At 46.2% G+C, this 26364-nt stretch overlaps 1 protein-coding gene and 1 non-coding gene across 7 annotated transcripts in view; one reads left to right on the forward strand and one right to left on the reverse strand.

Moving 5' to 3' along the window:
• The window catches only part of LOC140395496 (netrin-1), a 266763-nt gene that overhangs the window by 109446 nt on the left and 130953 nt on the right, over positions 1-26364 (forward strand). For all 6 annotated transcript variants that reach the window (XM_072483325.1, XM_072483328.1, XM_072483329.1 and 3 more), the window contains exon 3: positions 23830-24018. In XM_072483325.1, the coding sequence (XP_072339426.1) occupies positions 23830-24018 (189 nt within the window). The remainder of the gene's footprint in view (positions 1-23829; positions 24019-26364) is intronic.
• trnag-ucc (transfer RNA glycine (anticodon UCC)) lies at positions 8809-8880 on the reverse strand. Its single transcript has one exon. It is a non-coding gene; the product is annotated as a tRNA-Gly (tRNA).

Below are 26364 nucleotides of genomic sequence, written 5' to 3' on the forward strand. Positions count from 1 at the left end.
TGACTTACCTGCCAGGTTCCGCATGAGTTGAGTGATTCACGTCGGCGGGACTGGCCAAAAATGGATGGCCGCTTGGCCCATCGGAGCCCAGAGAATCACCGGGGAGACCGCTGCCAACGGCCCCCAACCGGCGTGGCGGAAATCCTGCCCCCACCCGAAAAATGGCACCGGAGAATACAGCAGCCGGCGTTGGGGTGGCGGGACGGGATTTGCGCTGCACCCCGGGGATTCTCTGACCCGGTGGGGGTCGGAGAATCCCGCCCCTTATCATTTGTTGCTGAAAGAAATTTGTGCAATGCACTGGACTCGTAGCTAACTCAGCGGGTTGAGAGGTGTTTAAAGTTTGCGAAACAGAAGGCATACGAATTTGAAAACGAAGAGCAGATATATGGACTTGCTGACCAGGAAGAAGGCTGTTTATAGGGCTATTCCCTCTGTGCTAGATTCCAAGGGTAACGGACTGATCAAAACTGAGGATGTCAATAAAGCAATTCAGGGTTTTTATAAAAATTTATATAAATCAGACCAGTTTGGGGATGTGCTGACAAGGGTGGAGCACATCTTCTCTTCTCTTAAGCTCCCAACAATTTCTGAGGACCAAATCCTAAATGCTTCTATTTTGAAGTGGAAAGTGGCTCATTCATTGAAGGACCTTCATCATGGTAAGGTCCCAGGGCCAGATGGTTTTTAAGGAATTTAAAGAGTTGGTATTAGATCTGCTGTTTGGCATGCATAGTCACTCATTTGATGCAGGTGTGTTACTGCAGACCCTTTGAGAGGCTAATGTCTTCCTAATTCTGAAGGCAGGCAAGAATCCTGAAGAATGTGCACCCTGTAGGCCAATATCGCACCTGAATGTAGATTTAAGGTTGTTGTCTGAAGTGTTAGTGCGGCGCCTGGAGGGAATTCTCCCATTGAAGACCAAGGGAGATCAGATTGGGTTTATAAAGAGTCGGAATGGCTCTGGGTCACTGTCCATGTGGAGTTTGCACATTCTCCCCGTGTTTGCGTGGGTTTCGCCCCCACAACCCAAAGATGTGCAGGCTAGGTGGATTGGCCACGCTAAATTGCCCCTTAATTGGAAAAAAAAATGAATTGGGTACTCAAATTTTTTTTTATAAATATAAAGGGTCGGAACTTATATAACAATGTTAGGAGATTATTGAATGTTATTCAGATCTTTCACAAACGGGCATTGGATGAATTAGTGATCTCCTTAGATGCAGAGAATGTTTTGTCTGGGAAGAGTGGAATTGCCTGTTTTATCTGCTGCTGAGATTTGGGCTGGGAGGGGAGTATGTTAAGTGGGTACACGTGCTTTGTAAAAGTCCTGTGGCAGCAGAATTATGGAATCATAGAATCCCTATAGCACAGAAGGAGGTCATTTGGCCCATCGAGTCTACACCAACCCTCTGAAAGAGCACCCAACCTAAACCCAGTCCCCCACCCTATCCCCGTAACCCCAGCTAATCTGCACACCTTTAGACACTAAGAGACAATTTAGCATGTCCAATCCTCCTAAACTTCACATCTTTGGACTGTGGGAGTTTGGCCTGTAGGTCTGAGAATTTTTGTCTCCAATGAGGGACTAGTTAAGGATGGCCATTATCTCCGTTACTGTTTGCGATAGCCATAGAGCTCCTGGCTGAGGCAATTAGACAGGACCATTAGGCTTCGGTTACATAATGGAGGGAATCAGCATAAGATCACGTTTACACAGATGACATGTTGCTGTTTGTTGCAGACATTTCTGTTCCGGCTATCGACGTGGTGGATAGATTTTGCTACTAAATTAATTTTACCAAGTCTGAGGCTATGCCACTGGGTGAGCTTAGAGGGAGACCTCTTCCCTTTCCTAACTTGCCATTCAAGTGGTATAGTGCTTCACCCCCTCCTTTATGCATTCATATGGGGCAAATGTTCCCCCGTTAATTGCGTCTATTAGGTGGGACCGGCTCCATTGGTTACCCTTGCTGATTTCATGGCTGGGCAGGATAGAGTTGATCAAGGTAAATGTTTTGCCTAGATTTTTGTATCCTTTTCAGATGCTGCCAATCTTCCTTTCTGCGAAGGTCCTAATATATGGAACAAGAAACTAGTCAAACTGCAGCTTACCAGCTAGGGGTGCCGAATATTAAAATGTATCAATTAGCCTTGCATTTTAAGTTTATAAGAGATTGAGTCAGAGAGGACCTCTCCTCAATTGGCTCGACATTGAAGCTGGCCAGTCAACATACTCCTTACAAGCCCTGTTGTTTGACAGGGATTTCAAGTGTGAGAATTCTATGATTATCAGTACTCTTAAAGGATGGTCTATCAGCTGGAAGGGAAATTTAAATTAACTTCCACTCTCTCTTCATTCAGGGCAACCCAGCTTTCCCACCAGATCTTATGGACCATGGATTCAATATCTGGCGAGATAAAGACATTTGTCGGCTGGGAGATATGTTCAGTGGTGCTTCCTTGTCATTATTTGAGCAGCTGTGTCAACAATTTGATATCCCGAGACACTCCTTTTAAAAATATCTACAACTTAGAGACTTTATCCTCAACAAGGCTTCAATGAATCTTGATGTCTTAGTCTCCCCTGTGATAACCCCCCGCCCCCCCCCCCCCCCCCCCCGATATCTCCGGATTAATTAGCAAGTTTTATGACGCTTTGTGTTCTTGAGCCTGTGTGAGTATAATTGATACACTGTGGACTTGAGAAAGAGACCTTTCAGTCAATATTGATGAGGGCACATGTGGTGGTATGTGAGATTATGCCAATAAAATTTCATTCTGTAATAGAACGAAGGAAACTCAGTTCAAAATATTACACCGCCTGCTTATCACAAAAAGCTCGAGACACAGGTTTGATCGTACTATATCCTCGATGTGCCTAAAGTGCCAGCTAGTCCAGGGTGACCGCATATACTGTATGTAGATCAGCACTAAATGGTGTCCTAGCGAGGCCTCACAGGCAGCTGTTGACTCCCGGGTGCCGGGTGGATCCAATGTCCGCGTATTTAAAGGAGCCGAATGGCTCATTTAAATATGCTGTTCTGGATCTCGCCCAGCGAGGGCGAGATGCAGATCGCGCCGCGCGGAGCGAATCGGGTGACTCATCATCATCCCGATTTTGGGCTGTCCCAGGATTGCCCAGCGCTCTGGATCTGCTTCGGGTGCAACGCGATCGCTAAATCGCGCCCCCATTTACAGAACCCGTCACACATTTCAAGCAAATTTCCTGATGTGGACTTGGGGTATGTTAATGACGTCCAGGAGTCAGGGCAGCACGGTGGCGCAGTGGGTTAGCTCTGCTGCCTCACAGCGCCAAGGTCCCAGGTTCGATCCCAGCTCTGGGTCACTGTCCGTGTGGAGTTTGCACGTTCTCCCTGTGTTTGCGTGGGTTTCGCACCCACAACCCAAAGATGTGCAGGATAGGTGGATTGGCCACTCTAAAATTGCTCCTTAATTGGAAAAAATGAATTGGGTACTCTAAATCTTTTTTTTTAAATGATGTCCAGGAGTCAAAGTAACCCAGCTCTAAAATGTTCTCCTAGTTGATGCATTTCATACTAGAATCAGGATCACTATGTTCCCACACAGCATTAGTATTATTGTCGTTTCCAAATCACACTGTCCTGCCTAATATTCCCATCAACTGAAAGGGTTAAATCTCGAGAATTGTGATTCTGCATCTTTAATTGTTTGGAATATTCAGACGCCAGTGCAATGTCGGGTGAGTTATCAAACTCTTAGCATACAATAGAAGATTTCAGAGTAATAGAGGATCCCTTGGGTTCATGTTTTCATCAGCTTTGTGGAAAATTAGTGTAACACCTTGAGCTATGTTAAATCTGTATCCCTTGTAGACTAAGCATTCTTGCGACAAATGTCACAAACTAGAGACAGTCCAAACCTTTCAGAAGCAGGAATAGGTACAGATGCAGCTGTAGTTCTTTTTAAAAATAAATTTGAGAGTATCCAATCATTTTTTGTTCCAATTATGAGGCAATTTAGTGTGGCCAATCCACCTACCCTGCGCATCGTTTGGGTTGTGGGGGTGAGACCCACGCAGGCACGGGAAGAATGTTCAAACTCCACACGGACAGTGACCCGGGGCTGGGATCGAACCTGGGACCTCGACGCTGGGAGGCAGCAGTGCGAACCACTGCGCCACCGTGCCGCCCAGCTGTAGTTCTTTTCAACGCCATTTACTCCCAGTGAAATAGGTTACAAATTACAGAATGACAAAAAGATAAAGAGCAAGGTTCTGATGATAGTATTGACAAGATACTGATTGACTGAAATGATCTCAATGCAAGTGCATTGCATTAAACCAGGACGTGTTCTGTGCTAAGTGCTGCACCTTGGGCGCTAACCAAGATCTTATCAGCATAATTTAATTAGTTTATCACAGACAATTAGCTCTGTCATTTAAACTCCCCCAGGGCCTACACTACACCGACAGCAGAGTTGAACGTCTATATGAGCTGCTTGCTACCAGTGTCAACACTAATTTGAATCAATACTTCAAAAAGTACAAAACAACCTTCTAAGGCCTATTAAAGTGACTGCTGCAACTAAGTTTAAGAAAGGTCCAAAACCTTACTTTCACTAAATGGACCATTACTGGACTATTATACGCAGGTAGCTGTCACATCCAATTGCTTTGCTGTCTGTAAGGTATTGCTAATACAATTCTGATCTTGACAATTAATCATCTAAATAAATTATTAACTTTTTAATAAAAACTCTTTAGTTTGTTTTGAATGCCTGTTTACATAAGTTTATATAAGGCACCATGAAAGGTTAACTGAGGGACGTTAAATCACAAATTCAGCTGGATAAACCCACAGCTAATAAGTATGATTCTCTTGAGGAAGGAATTGCATATTTGGATCTGAAAGTATAAATGACATTTTAAAAATCAAGAAAGATGATCCTGACTCCTTTCTCGGGGTACAAATTAAATCTGGACAAGAGTGAGTATTTTGTGGGGTCTCGATCGGGGGTGGGGGCAGGAGTGGGGGGTGGGCTGCCATTCCGTAGGGCAGGGACTCACTTTAGATACCTGGGGGTGCTCGGGATTGAGGGGGGCTCTGTAGGTACGATATTTCTAGTTTGCTGAGGAGGGTGAAAGCTGAGCTGGCAAGGTGGGATGGTCTCCCTCTGTCACTGGCGGGTTGGGTACAGGCGATTAAAATGAAAGTGTTGCTGCCATTTTTGTTTATTTTTCAATGCCTGCCAATCTTTTTGCCAAAAGCATTTATTTAGAGAGATTGGAGGAATGATTACCTCGTTCATATGGGGAGGGAAAGTGGGTAGAGTTAGAAAGGTGCTTCTACAGAGGGGAAGGCAGTCAGGGGGCTTGGGTCTTCCGAACCTGATGAATTATTACTGGGCGGCGAATGTGGAGAAGGTGCGGAGCTGGGTCAGAGGGGTTGATTCCCAGTGGGTCAGAATGGAGGAGAGTTTGTGCAGGGGGTCAGGATTGAAGGCGCTAGCAACAGCGTCGCTCCCGATGGCCCCGGGGAAATACTCAGGGAGTCCGGTAGTAATACCATCGTTGATAATTTGGAGGCAGTTTCGCCAGTACTTCGTGTTGGGGGCAGGGTCAAGGGAAATGCCGATTCAGGGGAATCACAGATTTAAGCCAGGGAAGTGGGATAGGAATTTTCAGAGATGGAAGGAGAAAGGAGTTGGGCCCTAAAGGATTTGTTTCTAGGGGGTCGGTTTGCAGAATTGAAGACGCTGGTAGCAAAGTATGGGCTGGAGCAGGGGGAAATGTTTAGATACATGCAGGGTCGAGACTTTGCCAAGAAGGAGATAGTGAGATCCCGGTGGAGCCGGCCTCCACATTGCTGGAGGAGGTGTTGACGACAGGGGGGCTGGAGAAGAGGGTAGTGTCGGTGGTTTACGGGGCTATTTGGAAGAGGAGAAGGCACTGCTGGAAGGGACCAAAGCAAAGTGGGAGGAAGAGTTGGGAGAGGGTCATGGCTGGCAAGTGGCAAGTTACATTTGCACCACACCAGTGCCAGGCAATGACCATCTCCTACAAGAGAGGATCGAACTATTACTCCTTGACATTCAATGGCATTACCATAGCCGAATCCCCCACAATCAACTACCTGGGGGTTACCATTGATCAGAAACTGAACTGGACTAGCCATATTAATACTGTGGCTACCAGGGCCGGTCAAAGGCTAGGAATCCTATGGCAAATAACTCACCTCCTGATCCCCCCCAAAGCCTTCTACAAGGCACAAGTTAGAAGTGTAATGGAATACTCTCCACTTGCCTGGATGAGTGCAGCTCCAACAAGACTCAAGAAGCTCGACACCATCCAGGAAAAAGCAGCCCGCTTGATTACTCCCATTCCACTAACATTCAAACCCCCCACCACCGATGAACAGTGGCAGCCGTGTGTACCATCTACGAGATGCACTGTAGTAACTCATCAAGGTTCCTCAGACACCATCTTCCAAACCCACGACCACTACCATCTAGAAGGACAAAAGCAGCAGATACCTGGGAACCCCACCACCTGGAGGTTCCCCTCCAAGTCACTCACCACCCCGACCTGGAATATATCGCCACTCCTTCACTATCGCTGCGTCAAAATCCTGGTACTCCCTTCCTAACAGCACAGTGGGTGTACCTACACCCCAGGGACTGCAGCGGTTGAAGAAGACAACTCACCACCACCTTCTGAAGGGCAATAAGGGATGGGCAATAAATGCTGGCCTAACCAGCGACGCCCACATCCGGTAAATTAATTTTTAAAAATGATCAATATAATCAAAATCCGTGCATAGAAACATTTGAGTGTCTATTGCGGATCACTTGGTAGCACAGTCACTTCTGAATCACAAGGTTTAAGACCTAATCCAGGACTTGAGCACTCAAATCAAGGCAGAGTTTCCAGTACAGTACTGTGGTAGTGCTGCACTGTCAGCAGTAATGTCTTCTGAATGTGATATTAAACCAAGGGCCCTTCTGCTTGTTCAGCTAGATGTAAGCAATCCCATTTTAAGGGAGAACAGGGCAGCTATCCCAGTGTCGTGGCCCTAATTAACATACAGGACACCAGTTCGACCTCAGTTGCAATATTGTGCACAGTTCCAGATACCACACTGTCCCATCTCTTCCCACACAGAGTAGTGCATTCTGGAAGACTTTTGTCTGTTCCCATAGCTGCCAATTCCCGGAAAATGGTTGTTTGTCTGCCACCAGGGGCTTATCGTCACTGCACATCAAACATGGCTGACCGCTCTTACCATCAGCCATTGGCGTGTTTGGAAGTATTTGCATTATGAGCACACCTTCCTTGGCCATCGAGTCCTGGGATGGGACTCCAACCTGGAGCTTCTGGCTCAGACACAAGGGGCGGGATTCTCCGACCTCCCGCCGGGTCGGAGAATCGCCAGGGGGCGGCGTGAATCCCGCCCCCGCTGGCCGCCGAATTCTCCGGCACCGGAGATTCAGCGGGGGGCAGGAATCACGTCGCCCCCCCCCCCCCCCACCCCGGCGATTCTCTGGCCTGCGATGGAAAGAAATCCCGCTGCTGTAATGCCAGTCACGCCGGCGTGAATTAAACCACCTCCCTTACCAGCGAGACCAGGCGGCGCCAGCGGGCTCCGGGGTCCTGGGGGGGGGGGGTGCGCGGGGCGATCTGGCCCTGTGGGGTGCCCCCACCGATCCGCAGGCGGGCCTGTGCCATGGGGGCACTCTTTCCCTTCCGCCTCCACCACGGTCTCCACCATGGCGGAGGTGGAAGAGACTCCCTCCACTGCGCATGCGTGGGAAACTGTCAGCGGCCGCAACTGTGGCGGGGCAACAAAGGCCGTTTCCGCCAGCTGGCGGGGCGGAAATTCCTCCGGCGTCGGCCTAGCCCCTCAATGTTGGGGCTCGGCCCCCAAAGATGCGGAGCATTCCGCGCCTTTGGGGCGGCGCGATGCCCGTCTGATTGGCGCCGTTTTGGGCGCCAGTCGGCGGACATCCCGCCGTTCCCGGAGAATTTCGCCCCAGGTAATAAATGAATCTGGAATATTAATTTCAATTAAATTGTAAAACTAGGACACAAGGAACTAGATTCAAACTAGTAAAGGGCTTCTTTCGAGCAACTGTCAGAAATGTATTCTTTATGGAGCAAGTGAACAACACTCAGTATAGATTCCTGGGCAGAGGGGAAGAGGCAGATCCACGGAATTGTTTAAGAAACAATGCGATACAGTGGTGGGGAAAGATGTGCATGGTGTGGGGGTAGGGGAGAGGTGGCTGTGATAGGGTTCTTCTGAATGGATTAATTAATATAGGTTTTCTTTTCAAATTTAGAATACCCAATTCATTTTTTCCAATTAAGGGGCAATTTAGCGCGGCTAATTCACCTACCCTGCACATCATTTTGGGTTGTGGGGGCAAAACCCACGCAAACATGGGGAGAATGTGCAAACTCCACACGGAGAGTGGCCCAGAGCCAGGATCGAACCTGGGACCTCGGCGCCATGAGGCAGCAGGGCTAACCCACTGCGCCACCGTGCTGCCCAAAAAATTTCCAACTAGGGCAGCACGGTGGCGCAGTGGGTTAGCACTGCTGCCTCACGGCGCCGAGGTCCCAGGTTCGATCCCGGCTCTGGGCCACTGTCCGTGTGGAGTTTGCACATTCTCCCTGTGTTTGCATGGATTTCGCCCCACAACCCAAAGATGTGCAAGCTAGGTGGATTGGCCTTGATAAATTGCCCCTTAATTGGAAAAAAATGAATTGGGTACTCTAAATCTATTTTTAAAAAGTTTTAAAAAAAATTCCAACCAGTTTTTTATTGCGATAGCCAGGAATCGAACCCGGGTCAACTGCTTGGAAGGCAGCTATGCTCACCACTATACCACCATCGCTCACTATTAATATAGGTTTAAGTATTCATCCACAATTAACTTGTGAATTAAGCATTGAGCCCCATGTATGAAAAGTGTCCTGTGTAGTGTTTCGGACATTTTAGCATACCTATTCTGTGCAAATTCCACAAAAATAAATAAGTTCAGTTGAGAACAGAGTCAGAGAAAGTAAGTATTTTGCTTTCTGATGTGATCTCAGCTAAACTGTACTAACACTCTTGGCATAATACAGATCTGTGACAACTCATATACATGCATGTCAGAAAAATAACACCAGAGATTGGTGTTAGGGTCCCTACCCTTCCCGACATATATTAATGACATAGATCTCAGTGTACAGGGTAGAATTTCAAAATTTAAAATATGAAACTTCAAAGCATTGTGAAACATGAGAACAGGGGTTGGACAGGTTGGAGAAATGGGCAGACGAGTGGCAGATAAAATTTAATGCAGGGACATCTGAGGGTGTGAGGTGATTCATTCTGGTAGGAAGATCGCAGAGAGACAATGGGCGCGATCAAATGGAATTGCAACAGAGTCCCGTGTCGAGCACAATTAGCCGGGTGTTTCCCGGCGCTCACAGCACCGAGAAAACCACACCATCGAATGGGACTCCTATTGCAATCCAGGGCCTCAGGGGGGGAACACCCCATCAAGGCCACACTTAGTCCTATTTCCTGCATTGTGGAGCTCTGCTCGCTCGAACTCCTCAGTGCAGGAGGAGATTGAGGCGCTACTTTTAAATGGAATCCCGATCCCGCGAATCCCCGACGCGACCCCCGGACACCCCTAAATCACCTAAAAAGCCCCCCCGCACCCAACTTCACATAGGCAGGGCCACCCTGGGCCGAGTCCAATGCCAGCGTGGCACCCAGGTGACACTGCCAGGGTGCCAGGCTTGTAGTGTCAGGATGAGAGTGCCAAGGTACCTGGGAGGCACCAGATCCAAACAGGCGGGGGCCTACAATGCCTCAGGGGATCCCCCAAGTGCCGTTCTGCTTGATAATAATAAAAATAAATTAATTAATAATAATAATAATCCCCCCCCCCCCCGTTTGTGGGGAACAGAACTGAATGGTGCTCGCCTAAGGTCTCCGAGGCAAAGGGGTTAGATCCCAATGCCTCGGGTAGATCAGACGAGCTGCATTTAGAGTGAGACCAGCTACTCACTCTAATAGGCAGATTTACCAAATACTGATCCAGGCCACAATGGATCATTATTTGAAAGACAGGAAATGTGCAGGACTGCAGGAAAAAGAGATGAATGTTTCTTCACAGGGCTACCACAGATACAACAGACTGAATGGCCTACTTTTGTGCTGTAACCATTCTAGATTCTTAGTTTTTTAGTTTAAAAAAAAATTAGAGTACTCAATTCTTTCTTTCAAAAAAAAGGGTCAATTTAGTGTGGCCAATTCACCTACCCTGCACATCCTTTCGGGTTGGGGGGGGGGGCGGGGGGCGGGGGGGTTGAGATCCACGGGGGAGAGAATGTGCAAACTCCACATGGGCAATGACCCTGGGCCGGGGTTGAACCCGGCTCCTCGGCGCCGTGAGGCAGCAGGGCTAACCACAGGGTCACTGTGCTGCCCTGAATTCTATGATTCTAAGGGAAAGCAGTATTCAGTCCAATCAACAACCTTTTGGGCGCAGATAATGTTGTTGTCAAACACACTTTAAATTGTGGAATGGAAAAGATCAATGCCGTCCATCATTTTTTTTTCTTTCTTTTTTTATAAATTTAGAGTACCCAATTTTTTTTTTCCAATTAAGGGGCAATTTAGGGCGGCCAAAACACCTAACCTGCACATCTTTGGGTTGTGGGTGTGAAATCCACGCACCCATGGGAAGAATATCATAGAATTTACAGAGCAGAAGGAGGCCATTCAGCCCATCGAGTCTGCACCGGCTCTTGGAAAGAGCACCCTACCCAAGGTCAACACCGCCACCCTATCCCCATAACCCAGTAACCCCACCCAACACTAAGGGCAATTTTGGACACTAAGGGCAATTTATCATGGCCAATCCACCTTACCTGCACATCTTTGGACTGTGGGAGGAAACCGGAGCACCCGGAGGAAACCCACGCACACACGGGGAGGATGTGCAGACTCCGCATAGACAGTGACCCAAGCCAGAATCGAACCTGGGACCCTGGAGCTGTGAAGCAATTGTGCTATCCACAAGGCTACCGTGCTGCCCACTGATGAATGTGGCTGAACCAGAGCTGACGTCGTTGGCTCAGCATTGAGTGTATGCTGATGGATTTAACATGCTCCATGACCTCTGCATTGGTCACCTTGTTCTGCCAAGAGATGCTGAGGATACAAGTGTTCAGCCCTATTTTCCTGCCTACCATATGTTGTTCAAGTCTCGCCACTATAGAGGAATTAGAGGAACACACTGGCGCCCTCTTAACCAGCTATCTGAGGAGAATAGTTTAATGTTTCCAGACTCTCCTCATCACTGAAGTCCTTCATCCATGGTAATAATAATCGCTTATTGTCACAAGTAGGCTTCAATGAAGTTACTGTGAAAAGCCCCTAATCGCCACATCGATTCGGGATGTGGGGGGGGGGATTCTCCGACCCACCCGCCGGGTCGGAGAATCGGCAGGGGGTGGCGTGAATCCCGCCCCGCCGGCTGCCGAATCCTCCGGCGCCGGGGTTTTGGCGGGGGCGGAATCGCGGTGCGCCTGTCGGCAGCTGCAGGCAGCGGCTCCCCGGCGGTTCCCCGGCCAGCGATGGGCCGAGTGGCCGCCCGTTTTCGGTGGGTCTCGCCGGCGTAAATCACAACAGGTCCTTAACGGCGGGACCTGGCTCCACGGGCGGCCTGCAGAGTCCTCGGGGGTTCGCAGGGGGATCTGGCCCCAGGGGGTGCCCCCACGGTAGCCTGGCCCGCGATCGGGGCCCACCGATCCGCGGGCGGGCCTGTGCCGTGGGGGCACTCCTTCCCTCCGCACCGGCCGCTGTCATCCTCCGCCATGGCTGGTGCGGAGAAGAACCCCCCTGCGCATGCGCTGCAATGACGCCAGCACAGGCTGGCGCTCCCACGCATGCTCCAACTCACGGCAGCCGGCGGAGGCCCTTCGGCGCAATTGCGTGGCGCCAAGCCCTTCCGTGCACCAGCCTAGCCCCTGAAGGTGCGGAGGATTCTGCACTTTCGGGGTGGCCCGACGCCGGAGTGGTTCACGCCACTCCTCGGCGGCGGAGTGGCCCGCCCTGGCGGTTCGCGGAGAATCCCGCCTGTGATTGCAGTCTATCATTGCTTGTCCCAAAGTTCAAACAAGATCCACAGTCAGTATATTCAGTTTAATATAAATACTGTCCTTCTTCTGAACTTAACCTATAATGGGGGGAAGCCTTCTCACAGCGTATTCCCCAGCAGCGGGAGGCAGCCTGCCATTGACCAGCTGCAGGATCTTCTGGTCCCACCGCTGTCAATGAGATTTACCATTGAATCCATCCCTGCCGGGAAACCCATGGTGGGGGTTCGCCATTGGTGGGAGCAGACAATCCCGCTGGTGAGAACAGTCAGAAAGGTCCGCCGCCCCATGTCTTCTCCTCTCCTCATATTGAGGCAATGATTAGGTCAAACAATTTATTATGATTCAGTCAATCTGCCTCCCTTAGAATTTGAAAACTTTGACATGGTCTTCCGAACTTTCCTTTCTCCTCATAACTCAGCTGACTAATTGTCCAACGTTATCCATTTCGTTATTTCCCTTGACCCTCACCACCAAACACTCTCCAAAGTTGGGGTGTCGATCGAAGGTATAATCAGCAGAAATGTACCCAGCATGCCAAGTGGAGCCAAGTCCAGTCGCCTTGAAATCATCCCTCCAGCTTTCCAGCAGAAGATTTGTTTGCCTTCCTCTTCACTGTTACACGCGGAACTAATTTCAATGAGCTATTCATCAATACCTCCAGATCTCGCTCCTGTGTTTGATCCTGCATTCTACGCCGTTCATAGAATAGATTCATAGAGTCCCTACAGTGCAGAAGGAGGCCATTCGGCCCATCCAGTCTGCACCGACTCTCCAAAAGAGAATCATTCAACCTGATGACCATTGTTTATTTCCGTTCACCCATTTTACGTTGCATTTTCTGCATTAAAAATAGCATCTTCCATTTGTTTGTCCAACCGCACAGTCTATTCAGCTCCTTCAATATTTAGTTTGCTTGCAGCTCCCACCCACTTTTGGCAAACTTGACCAGTTTTATTTCTGTCTGCAAATCACTTCCAGATCACTTATGTACGATGTAAACAATAATGGCCTTAGTCCTAATCCCTGAGGCACCACATAATCACCTCTTCCATTCTGATGCAGCTCCATGTACTCTTTGCTTCCTCTAATTCAGCTAATTTCTGGATGTCCAGATGCTTCCCTTATTCTGTGCTGACTGACCTTGAGTATATCGGTCTGTAATCGTGTGAAGTGTATTTTACAATTCAATGGTAAAGTGAGGATCTATAAAACTACAAGGAAGGCTACAGCAGGGGTGGGCACCCTGTAATAACTTAGCGTTTCTTGTTACAAGTTTGCATTTAAAAATGCGAGAATGTGACATTTTAAAAAACAACAATTGTTTTGACTTACTGAATCACGAAAGACAATGGCAGCAGAAATGTTATGGGGGCCTGCGGCTCATGGCCGTTTAAAAAAGTGAAGTGCAGGCACTTGGAGCCACCTGTCGCAATAAGCAGCTTGCCTCGGCTGGAGTGCCTCCTGGGGTCCAGAAAAATGAAGTAAAAAGGGATTTGCTAAAGTAACAAATATGGAGGGGAAAAATCATATATAATAGCCCTTGTAGAAATGTTGAAAACTTGTATTCCAGTCAGTATTTGAACATTGAACTGTAACAATGGAAAGTGTTTTGAGATCTGCAGTGATTTTAATGAGATGTCACAGAAGGATCTCTTGTGAATTTCTGATGCTAAAAGTGATAGAAAAGGCCAGAAGCCTCAGTTGCAACAAAGATAGAACAGGGTCACTGCTTAACAATAAGGGGTCGGACATTTAAGACAGAGAGGAGGAGAATTATTTTCTCTCAGAGGGTGGTGAGTCTCTGGAACTCTCTTCCTCAAAAGGCAGTGGAAGCAGAGGGGGGGATTCTCTCAGCCCGGGGCCGGGCCGGAGAATCCCCGCAACCGGCGTGAATCGCGCCACGCTGCCCCGACGCCGACACGCGATTCTCTCTACGAGGCCGGCCCGCCGATTCTAGGCCCGGGATTGGCCAAGCGGCCGTCGTAAAAACGGCAAGTCCCGCCGGCACCATCCACAGCTGCTCTCAGCCGGCGGGAACGCGGCGTGGAAGGGTCGGGCAGCGGCCTGTGGGGGGGGGGGGGGGGCCTCCGATGTGGCCTGGCCCACGATCGGGGCCCACTGATCGGTGGTTCGGCCCCTCTGCTGGCAGCCTCCTTTCTTCCGCACCGGCCCCTGTAGTCCTGCACCATGTCGCGCATGGGCGCGTTGGAGCCGGTGCCACTGCGCATGTGCGGATCCCGCGGCGCCCAGTTTGCGCCGGGATCAGCAGCTGGAGCGGCGTGAACCGCTCCAGTGCCGTGCTGGCCCCCTGTAGGGGCCAGAATTGCTGATCCTGAGGCTGTGTTGACGCCGTCGAGAAACGCAACGGCATTTTCGGCGGCGTCAACACTTAGCCTCAGGATCACAGAATCCCGTCCCAGAGTCTTTGAATATTTTTAAGGCCGAGCTAGAAAGATTCTTGATTAACAAAGCGGGAAAGGTAATCGGTCGGCAGTATTGTGGAGTTGGAGTGACAGGTAGATCAGTCATGACCTTATTGAATGGCGGAGCCAGCTTGAGGGGCCAAATGGCCTACTCCTGCTCCTAATTTGTACGTTTGTAGGTTTTTCTTGATAGGTTCAACAATCTCTATCATAGGATCTCTGTTATATATGCATTTCTTTATTTCTTTGACAAATTGCATAGTTTGAGATTTGATGCTACAGCCCAACATCAGCCACCTAAAGGGAGGCATTTATACAATGCCCGTCACGACCTCATGATATCCCAATGGACTTTACAACCATTGACATGCACACTATTCAGTAATCGTGTGATAAAACCAAGGCATACAACTTTTCATCACAATATGGCAGATGTCCAAAAACACACAATTTGCTTCGGTGAAAGTAAATAGTGTTCACACTGTCAATTTGAAGCCACAAAGATTAAAACCTACATTTGGTTTTTGTTTCAAATGCTGGAATATTTGACAGCGATGAAATATAATTCACTTTACAGCAGTCAACTCTGTGTCAAACTGAAGAAAACTATTCACTGCCTGGATTGCTGAACAATCTGCAAGAATAATATAGGGTAGAATAATTTGACATAATGCATTATCACTTGGCGAAGCATGACAATTCAATCCAATCCGGTATATGCAACACCTGCAAAGAGAATTTCCAGTTGCATTTTTAAAAGACACATCAGGTTTTAAGATCATAAATTAATATTGAGTTGACAGCGCCTTCACATAAAAAGCCTGCATGCATAATAGTGACATGATAGGACCACAGCTTGCAGCTACCCTCCAGCAACATTTCATTGCTTTCAATCAGTCCAAGGCTCCCACCTGGGAGCAATTTGTCCAGTTAATTGGGAGCACGAGCAAGTGCTGTTAGTGTAGGTACAAATTGCTATGTTGGGAATGTATTGGGAGATACTGGCAGCTCTTGGTCACTAGCAGCTACAGAGTTTGACGTGCTTAACAAACAGTCACTTGACAGATGATGGCAATAGATTCAGCTTCGATTGCCTCCCAGCATTGCATGAGGGCCAGAGTTGCTTGAGGAAATGATTGGCAAATCACACTGCTTGTTTTTATCAAATGGAGCAGATGAAGTGTTTGTACTGTCAGAAGGAGTTTGGCCTTGAGGTTAGATCTTTATCTTGGCTCTCTCCAGCATAGTTCCCCCTCCATGTTGTCAACGGTTTAATCTTGTACCTACACTACTCAGTATAAGCTACTGTCACACATCAGTGTCACCAGCTCTCAAATTATTCACTCTTACAAGGATGGGCACTCTTCCTTCATCCATTAAAAGTGATTCCCACTGAGGATTTCAGATGCAGTATCCCACTTGTTAATCTGAATATCTTGAATTAAATTTAAAGTTGCACAATGGTCGGGCGGCATGTTGGCACAGTGGTTAGCACTGCTGCCTCATGGCACCAAGGCCCTGGGTTCGATCCTGGCCCCGGGTCACTGTCCGTGTGGAGTTTGCACATTCTCCCCGTGCCTGTGTGGGTCTCACCCCCATAACCCAAAGATGTGCAGGGTAGGTGAATTGGCTATGCTAAATTGCCCCTTAATTGGAAAAAAAATAATTGGGTGCTCTAAAAATTGTTTTTTAATTTACACAATGTTCTCCAGCTTTTTTCTGCAGCCCTGTTAAGTTTAGTCCGCATAGCACTCTCCATATATCCCATTTACTGGCCTGATCAAATTCTGTTCGGAGTTATTAATGTGACATAAATTTAATTGTGTTCAGTATTACCACAAAGTACTGGATGATATCAAATGATTTTCCAACACCGTTACAGCACAGTGTTTTATGGGGAATAGAACTGAATGTGGAGGGGGAACGGCTGCCCAAATTTTAATTCATTTATATTGTACTGTACTGCTTCAAGTAGAAATCGTTCAATAGTCCCGGTGATGTGCAGTCGGCCTTACCTCTATCAATGTTTTAACATCTCATGTTAATCCATTCTTATCATGTTAACAAAGGAGGTTCATCAAAGCTAACAATAAGCAAACATTGACAGTGTGCATGGGTAGCGCAACTACGGTGTGAAAAATAAAATCACAATCACATTGCTGCCTTACCATACTGTCTCCAGAGACCCAGAGATGGTGGTTGTGGGTTGGGGGGAAGGGTACTAAATCCACACTGTTAGGCAGATCTTAACATCTCCAGAGTCAGCTGTGTTACAGTGCTGCATTGAATAGCTATTCTGTAACATTAATGCAGTATTAGATTAATTTGATTTCAATCATTGTAGTTTACAGCACTTTTAAAAACAGTACTGTGGGATTGAACATCTGCAAACTAAAGATAGCATCAGCCAGTTCATTCTGGGCATTTTAGGAGCATGTGTGAAGACAATGACTGATGACCATGGATGCAAATTTATCTTGATGTGAAAGAATAAAGCTCTATTAACTGAAATGCAGGAGTTGTTCTTTTCCATTGCAAGCAGTTTCAACAGTTGTATTAGTACAGGATTCTTAGCAGAGGTCAGTGACATTATTTAATAGGTAACTGAACTTTGCAACCTGGGAGATCCCAGTCTCTCCTGAGTTTGCAGATTCCAGCTGGGAAGGCAGTAGGAGTGTTAGAATTGATTTTGGTGTTCCTGGATTAAGGAGTGGAGAGGCCAGACTGGGTTCTACATCCAAACACAATCCAGCTGGATATGCACTTGTGACTGTCAGGTGAAAACAAGTTTGTGATAGGTGGAAATTCCTCCAGAGTTGAATCATCTTGCAATTCTCAGCATCAAGTCTCGTCATAAATAGATTTGCGAGAGTCGCTTGAGGGTAACTTGTGCCTCAGGAGGGGGGGATCAGTGTTTTCAGGAGAACTGGTGAAGAAGAAAAAGTTGATCAAAAAGAAGCAAATTGATCTAGTCCAGGAAACAAAAGTTCTGCAGGTGCAAACACAATAAAAACTTCAGCATCCAGGGTCATGACCAGCTACTTCACCTCAATGTGAAAACTGCAGCATGCATCCAGAGTTTGGAGACGTCAGGTGAGATCACTGGAGGGTATAGTATCATCCACTAGGATTTGACCACAAAATAAAGTGCAGCTCCAATTTGAGGTTTACAAATTACTCGATCGCCCTCTCCTCTTTTCAGACCATTCTTAATACGCAGCTATTTGGCAAAGCATTGGTTACACCGTCTAATCTCTCCTCCTCTGGGTTGTCATCTATTTTCCCTTAAGCCTCTGCGAGACGCCGGCCATATTTTTCTACCGTAACCTTGCTATATAAATGTTGTTATTCTCGTTGGGTTTTTTTTGGTCTTATATTTATTGTGAAGCCTGCCAGCCTTGTACAAACAGCAGCAGTGCATCATTAAAGATGCTGTGGGCTGCATGAACACTCTTCAGAATCTGACAAAACTTCCACCCACTGACACCAATGCAGAGGCAGTTTAAGCGAGCTTTGAATTAACTTAATTACTGAGACACATACTGTAAATATGTGCAAAGTTCTCTTCTGGGCAGAAGAATTGCAACTCCAAACAAACAGCAGAAGCAAGATATTGAAGGTATTGGCTGGCTGGAACACTTCAAACTATTTAAATTTCAGATCCCTTGAGAACAAAGGTCTGTTCAAGAGAAAAGATGGAGGCAGGAGAACATGCCTGTTTTGGTCAGACCAAAACTGCTGTGATTATTGCAATGTTGTTTTGAACAGTCCTAAACAATGAGATTGTCTCGGAAGAACCCATTGGTATGATGGCCATACCATTGTGACTGTCCGAAAAGAGAATTTCTTTGTATGTTGCCATCTTTGATTTTACCAAACAATCTGCTGTGTAAGCAATGAGAACTCTTAAGTGAATGCAAACATACCGGGCTGGATTCTCTGTATCGCCAGCCCCGTTTTCCGGCGCGGCACCACGAGCCCCCACCGGCAGTGGGATCCTCCGTTCTGGCAGCCGGCCAATGGGGTTTTCAATTGAGGCCATCCCATGCCATCTGGAAACCCACAGGCGTGGGTGCACTGCAGGTGAAGCAGAGGATCCCGCCGATGGAGAATCCCGCAGACTAATTCTATTTTTTTAAAAATCACACTCAAAGGTATTTAAAACTCCTCTAGATTAATTTCATGTTAAAAGAGGCATTAAGAAGACCATAGGACAAGAGTAGCAGATACATGGGAACACCACCACCTGGAAGTTTGTCTCTAGGTTACTCAACATCCTGTCTTGGAAATATATCGTCGTTCATTCACTGCCGTCAAGTCCAAATCCTGGAAAACCCTCCCCAACAGCACAGTTGGTGTGCCTGCACTGCATGGACCACAGTGGGTCAAGAAGGCAGCTCACCTCCACCTTCTCAAGGGCAATTAAGGATGGGCAATACATGTTGGCCTAGCCAAAGATGCCCCAGTTTCCAAGAATGAATTTTTAAAAATCCCTGCAAGTGCGACAATGAGGCCCTATTGGGGTGACAGAGCAGTGCTGTGACATAAGAACATAAGAACTAGGAGCAGGAGTAGGCCACCTGGCCCCTCGAGCCTGCTCCGCCATTCAATGAGATCATGGCTGATCTTTTGTGGACTCAGCTCCACTTTCCGGCCCGAATACCATAACCCTTAATCTCTTTATTCTTGAAAAACCTATCTATCTTTATCTTTAAAACATTTAATGAAGGAGCCTCCACTGCTTCACTGGGCAAGGAATTCCATAGAGCCACAACCCTTTGGGTGAAGAAGTTCTTCCTAAACTCAGTCCTAAATCTACTTCCCCTTATTTTGAGGCTATGCCCCCTAGTTCTGCTTTCACTCGCCAGTGGAAACAACCTGCCCGCATCTATCCTATCTATTCCCTTCATAATTTTATATGTTTCTATAAGATCCCCCCTCATCCTTCTAAATTCCAATGAGTACAGTCTCAACCTCTCCTCGTAATCCAACCCCTTCAGCTCTGGGATTAACCTAGTGAATCTCCTCTCCACACCCTCCAGTGCCAGTACGTCCTTTCTGAAGTAAGGAGACCAAAACTGAACACAATACTCCAGGTGTAGCCTCACTAACACCTTATACAATTGCAGCATGGCCTCCATAGTCTTAAACTCCATCCCTCTAGCAATGAAGGACAAAATTCCATTTGCCGTCTTAATCACCTGTAAACCAACTTGATGCCACTCATGCACTAGCACACCCAGGTCTCTCTGCACAGCAGCATGTTTTAATATTTTATCATTTAAATAATAATCTCTTTTGCTGTTATTCCTAGCAAAATGGATAACCTCACATTTGTCAACATTGTATTCCATCTGCCAGACCCTAGCCCATTCACTTAGCCTATCCGAATCCCTCTGCAGACTTCCAGTATCCTCTGCACGTTTTGCTTTACCACTCATCTTAGTGTCGTCTGCAAACTTGGACACATTGCCCTTGGTCCCCAACTCCAAATCATCTATGTAAATTGTGAACAATTGTGGGCCCAACACTGATCCCTGAGGGACACCACTAGCTACTGATTGCCAACCAGAGAAACACCCATTAATCCGCACTCTTTGCTTTCTATTAATTAACCAATCCTCTATCCATACTACTACTTTACCCTTAATGCCTTGCATCTTTATCTTATCTTGTGACACTGCACAAGTAATTATCTCAGGGGGGGCAGCACGGCGGCACAGTGGTTAGCACTGCTGCCTCCGGAGCTGAGGACCTAGGTCAAATCCTGGCCCTGGCTCATTGTCCGTATGGAGTTTGCACATTCTCCCCTTGTCTGTGTGGGTTTCACCCCCACAACCCAAAGATGTGCAGGGTAAGTGGATTGGCCATGCTAAATTGCCCCTTAATTGGAAAATAATAATTGGGTACTGTAAAAAAATTTTTTTAAAAGAAATTAGCTCAGGCAGTACCTATAGTTTGGGTATATAATCTTCTGCAGTGAGGGAGGACGTAAACTAGACTCATGTGGTGTGATTGCCTGGAGGAAGGTTCTATTTTGCTTGCTTTGCTGCTACTAACAACCTCCAGGTATTGTGATAAGCTGCTCAATTGTTGAATGTCATTTTCAGTTAATTGGAGCCATTTAGCACAAAAGCAGCTGAAACAGCTTTGAAAGCATGATCATCTTCCGAAGGAACACTCGTTCAAAAATCTAATCCCAATCAACAGGGAGAACCATTGCGGCTTGTGTCATGAAATTTGTCATCAATTTCACAGAAGCAAAATCATGGCGGAATTCAACAATCCTCTCGAAAAATCATTGAAGAAAGTGCTAACACCTCAAACATTCTGTGAGATTTACCAGTTCAAATGATTGAACAGTACATTAGAATTTTGACACAGGATATCATGTCTGCCTTTAGTTATGTAAATCACCATAGACTTCTACAGCGGAATTCTCCAGCCGTTGGGATTCTCAGTTCTGGCTGGCAGCACAGTCCCACCCACAGCATTCCCGGCAGCATGGGGTGGCTACAATGGGAGATCCCATTGACTTTTTCTTTCTTAATTTAAAGCTTTTTCCCAATTACGGGGCAATTTCATGTGGCCAATCCACCTACCCTGCACATCTTGGGGTCGTGGGAGTGAGACCCAATCAGACAGGGGGAGAATGTGCAAACTCCTCATGCACAGTGACCCGGGGCCCGATCGAACCCAGGTCCTCGGCACTGTGAGGTAGCAGTGCTAACCACTGTGCCGCCCCGGGAAATCCCATTGATAAGCGGCAGGAAGAGAGAATCCCACTAACAGTGAACGGCGTTTCACTGAGAAACATGCGGCTGGGATCTGGAGAATCCCGCCCGGTATTTTTGCTCTCTGCATAATCCACAATGTTTCAATTCCATTTATTGGTTTAGATGGTTTTGAATTACATTTCAAATCAGCCAATAACAAGTTACCGTTTTAAATTTTCAATGCAATGGATCAATGTGATTATCGTACATTATCGCGTTCATGCCTCCAATAGTCTAATTTTGGAGACGACAAAAACAACATGCATTTATATCGCACCTTCAACATGGTAAAACATCTCAAGAAATTTCTCGTCATTATTATCAAACAAAATTTGACACAAGGCTGCATTGGAGACGCTGTTGACAAAGAGCTTGGTTGAAGAGGTAGGTTTAAGGATTCGCTTAAAGGGAGAGAGAATTAGAGTGGAAAAAGTTTAGGGAGGAAACTCCAGAACTTCGGGCGTAGGCAGCTGAAGGCAGGGGCGCCAATGGTGGATTGATGGATATCAAGAGTGGACAAGAAGCCAGAATAGGAGTGCAGAGATTTTGAAGGGTTATACAACTGGAGGATATTATTGAGGTCAGTGGGGGTTGGCAGGATGCACATGGACATGATTTTAAAAAAAAATTTAGAGTACCCAATTCTATTTTTCAAATTAAGGGACAATTTAGCATGGCCAATCCATCTAGCCTGCACATCTTTGGGTTTGTGGGGTTGAGACCCACACAAACATGGGAAGAACGCGCAAATTACACAGGGACAGTGACCCGGGGCCGGCATCGAAATTAGACATGAAATATCTTTAAATATTTTACTTTGTTAATTACATGGAGCATACAGGGTTGACAGAGGCTAACAGGTTGGGACTCTATTCATTAAAATTTAGGAGAATGAGAGATGATCACATTGAAACACAAAAGATTCTTAAGGGGTGTGGAATGGAAGTCCACGGTCTCCACCATGGCGGAGGCGGAAGAGACTCCCTCCACTGCGCATGCGTGGGAAACTGTCAGCGGCCGCTGACGCTCCCGCGCATGCGCCGCCCCGAGATGTCATTTCCGCGGCAGCTGGCGGGGCGGAAATTCCTCCGGCGCCGGCCTAGCCCCTCAATGTTGGGGCTCGGCCCCCAAAGATGCGGAGCATTCCGCACCTTTGGGGCGGCGCGATGCCCGTCTGATTGGCGCCGTTTTGGGCGCCAGTCGGCGGACATCGCGCCGTTTCGGGAGAATTTCGCCCATGGTGTGTATTTAAGGCTGAGATAGATAGATTCTTGATCAGTAAGGGAATCAATGGTTATGGAGAAAGGGCAGGAAAGTGGACATGAGGAATGTCGGATCAGCCATGATCCTATTGAATGGTGGAGCAGGCTTTAGGGGCTGAATGGCCTAATCCTGTTCCTATTATGGTCTTATGGACATGAGCTGAGATGCAGGAAGTAGAGTTTTAAATGAGCTCAAATTCACAGATGATAGGAGAACATTGGAATAGTCAAACCTATCAGTAACAGTGATGGATGATGGTTTCAGGAGCAGATATGATGAGCTATGGACAGAGCTAGGCAATGTTAAAGAGGTGAAAGCGGTCGTGATGGAGACGCTATGGGATCAGAGCTCAGATTCTGGTCAAATGGAGAGAGTAGAACAGGTAACCTATTGCTAGACGAGTAAAATGTCCAATACTTAATATGATATCCACTTTGCTGGTTTCAAATTGTGTTGTGTAGTTGGTGTGCTGATTTGAAGTCTGGATATTCACAGGAAAATTTTCTCCCCTGTTTTAGCCCAGAGTTTGACTGACACAGTCGAGACTGGTATTTTACTTTCATGGAACCCATGAACAAAGGAATGACTTTCCTTATGACACCAGTACTGAGAGTTCACACTTCCAACTTCAATCCACAGCCAATTCTGCTCCAGATTCACTGCAGTATAAACCTACCAATGTAAAAGGAATATGAAACATACATAAAATGCAAGAAACCCAGATAAAGTACAAAGCTATAGTGGTTAGCACTGTTGTTTCACAGCGCCAGGGTCCCAGGTTCTATTCCCAGCTTGGGTCACTGTCTGTGCGGAGACTGCACATTCTCCTCATGTCTGCGTGGGTTTCCTCCGGGTGCTCTGGTTTCCTCCCACAAGTCCCAAAAGATGTGCTTGTTAGGAGAATTGGACATTCTGAATTCTCCCTCTGTGTACCGGAACAGGTGCTGGAGTGTGGCGACTACGGGATTTTCACAGTACCTTCATTGCAGTGTTAATGTAAGCCTACTTGTGACAATAATAAAGATTATTATTGTTATTTTGTATATATCTGCAGTGATATGTAAACTGAATAATTGTACTATCATTAGTACAGTCATCAAGTACTTATCATCGATAAATATAAGCTCTTGATTGAGGAGTGTAGAATAAGGGTTCAGAGTTTGTACAAAATTGTTTGTAAAACGATTGATTCCAGCTTCATTTGTATATTCTTTTTCAGCTTGCAATTGTAACCTGCATGCTCGACGGTGCCGTTTCAACATGGAACTCTTCAAACTTTCTGGTCGGAAGAGTGGAGGGGTGTGCCTGAACTGCCGTCACAACACAGCGGGCCGTCACTGCCACTACTGCAAGGAAGGCTACTATCGCGACATGACCAAGCCCATCACTCACAGAAAGGCATGCAAAGGTATGTGGGAAGAGCCTGGGCTATCACCTGGCAAGAGGATTATTTTCCTTTTGTCTGCCATCGCTGTGGAGCTTCCGCTGGTGGGAGCTCCCTTGTTTGCAGAAACTTTAGCCCACCGCTTTGGCACAGAGGGCTTTTGAGGAGAAGTTCCTTTGGAACACGTGTGACAGGGGAAGGAAAATAAACAAAAGCTGACAACAGAGAAAGACAAAGGTGTGAAAGGATTCTTGGGTTTAGTCGTATGACTGAGCAGTACTGACGGATCAAAACATTATCACAACACAGGTGTGCACACCAGCGCACAGCAGCTACATTCAACAGGCTCAGCTACAAGACAAAGATAGCCTCACACAGACACATAGCTTAAAGCAGCATTCTAATCTCCTACAAACTGCTCTAACGCCTCTGAAAACAACATTAGCTCTTTGAAATGGGTCCTCATACCTTACCTTTCGTAAAGATCCCCCCCCCCCCTTCATTCAGAGGATAAACAGGGGATTTTCAGCATTATCTTGTTGTCTTTGATTTAATACTCATAGTTAGAAGGAATGTTTAAAGGTAGAATGAAAGAGACTTGTTTTTACACTTCAGATTAATCCAGTGTCTAAACAGTAATTACATCTGCTTGTGGACCTGAAAATTACATTACATTAACTAAGGTACTATGCTTCTTAGGCTGGCAATCCCTAGCATTTGCAGAATTCCAAATTTGCAAATTTCAGTCCAGAAATGATCACTTACTTTAATCAGTTTGGAATGTATTTAGTTTATTTTGTACAATGGCCAAAGTTCAAAAATCTGAATTAAGATTAAACGCCTTATTTTCAAAATTGGATGAAAGTGCAGCGTTGTTTTGAAGAAAATACCAGCAACTATAAAAGAGAAGCTGAAACTAGTTGAACCAAAATGAAGCCTGCCCAGAGTTATTTAAAAATCCAGGTTCTTTATTCCATAAAGTGTAACATTTTTATTGATACATGCAAAGGAGGAATATATTGTTACTGTTATGAAAAGATGTTCCTAGTTCAGTAAAGATAAAGAGGGAATTTTGCATCATATTCTGGTCCACCTTCGCTGGAATTAAAGTAGCATCGACTTGTGTACATTATAAAATTCCTTATTCATCTTGACATGTGTTGAATATTTCCATTTTACACATAAGTAGTCTATTTATGTTGAAATAATTGTCTCGCAACTATTAAGATGTGACATACATTAACGAGAAATGACCATCCATCTACCTACTAAACTTAATGTTAGGGATCATTTTGTAATGTAAACTGCATAGTTATCGAACTGGTTACAGTTATTTATATCATGGACAATTTGAGAGTTTTAGTTTTTGTCCAGAAAGAAGGCTATTAATCAAACTAACATAGGCCTATCTAAAATAAACAAATGTGACATTTGTATCCAACACCATTGCAGCAAACTTCAACATGCAACTGACAGCAATGCCGTCCAAAATCAACACATCTGTGTTACAATAAAAACACATTTCAACCCATTTAGCAAAGACATTTTGACATATTGAAAATAACTTTTACAAAGTAAAAAAAACTAAGTTATGGTACATGTTGTAACCTCAAGCCTTTTAAAAGAAGAATATAGTCAACTCTATTTCAGGGGGGGGCAGCAAGGTGGTGCAGTGGTTAGCACTGCTGCCTCACGGCACCGAGGACCCGGATTCGATTCCGGCCCTGGGTCACTGACAGTGTAAAGTTTGCACATTCTCTCTGTGTCTGCGTGGGTCTCACCCCCATAACCCAAAGATGTGCAGGGTAGGTGAATTGGCCACACTAAATTGCCCCTTCATTAGACAAAAAGAATTGGGTACTCTACATTTAAAAAAAAACTATTTCAGTGAATATTACAATTAAGAGCAGTTAAGAGTTCTAACATTATCGCATTATTTTTGATAAGTGGATAACATTTTAAAGTATGCACATTAACGGGAATTGATTGGGAAGAATTAGATGGCCAACCTGAGCAATCAGACTGACGGCTAGACAGAACTCAGATATTGAGTTAAAGTGAATTAGGGATTCCTGAAGAGGTCAGACCACAAATGCATATAAAAACTCAGATGCAGACTCGTAAGCATACAAACAAAATTAATGAATAGGTTAATTTCCTGGAGTGCAGATAATTATAACAAATAACAAGTGTCAAGCTAGCAAAAGTCTGCCCAATGTGAAAGATAGAAAATGGGTAGAAAACATTTTAGTGTTAGTTACATTACTGTGTTACTTTACCTTGTTGGGCAGGATTTAGCGGCCGTGTTAGGCATGGGAGCAAATCCCACAATGGCCAATAAATCGAGAGGCCAAAAACAGGATTTGCGCC

This window comes from Scyliorhinus torazame, chromosome 18 (genome assembly GCF_047496885.1).
Source record: "Scyliorhinus torazame isolate Kashiwa2021f chromosome 18, sScyTor2.1, whole genome shotgun sequence".
NCBI classification, from domain to species: Eukaryota; Metazoa; Chordata; class Chondrichthyes; order Carcharhiniformes; family Scyliorhinidae; genus Scyliorhinus; species Scyliorhinus torazame.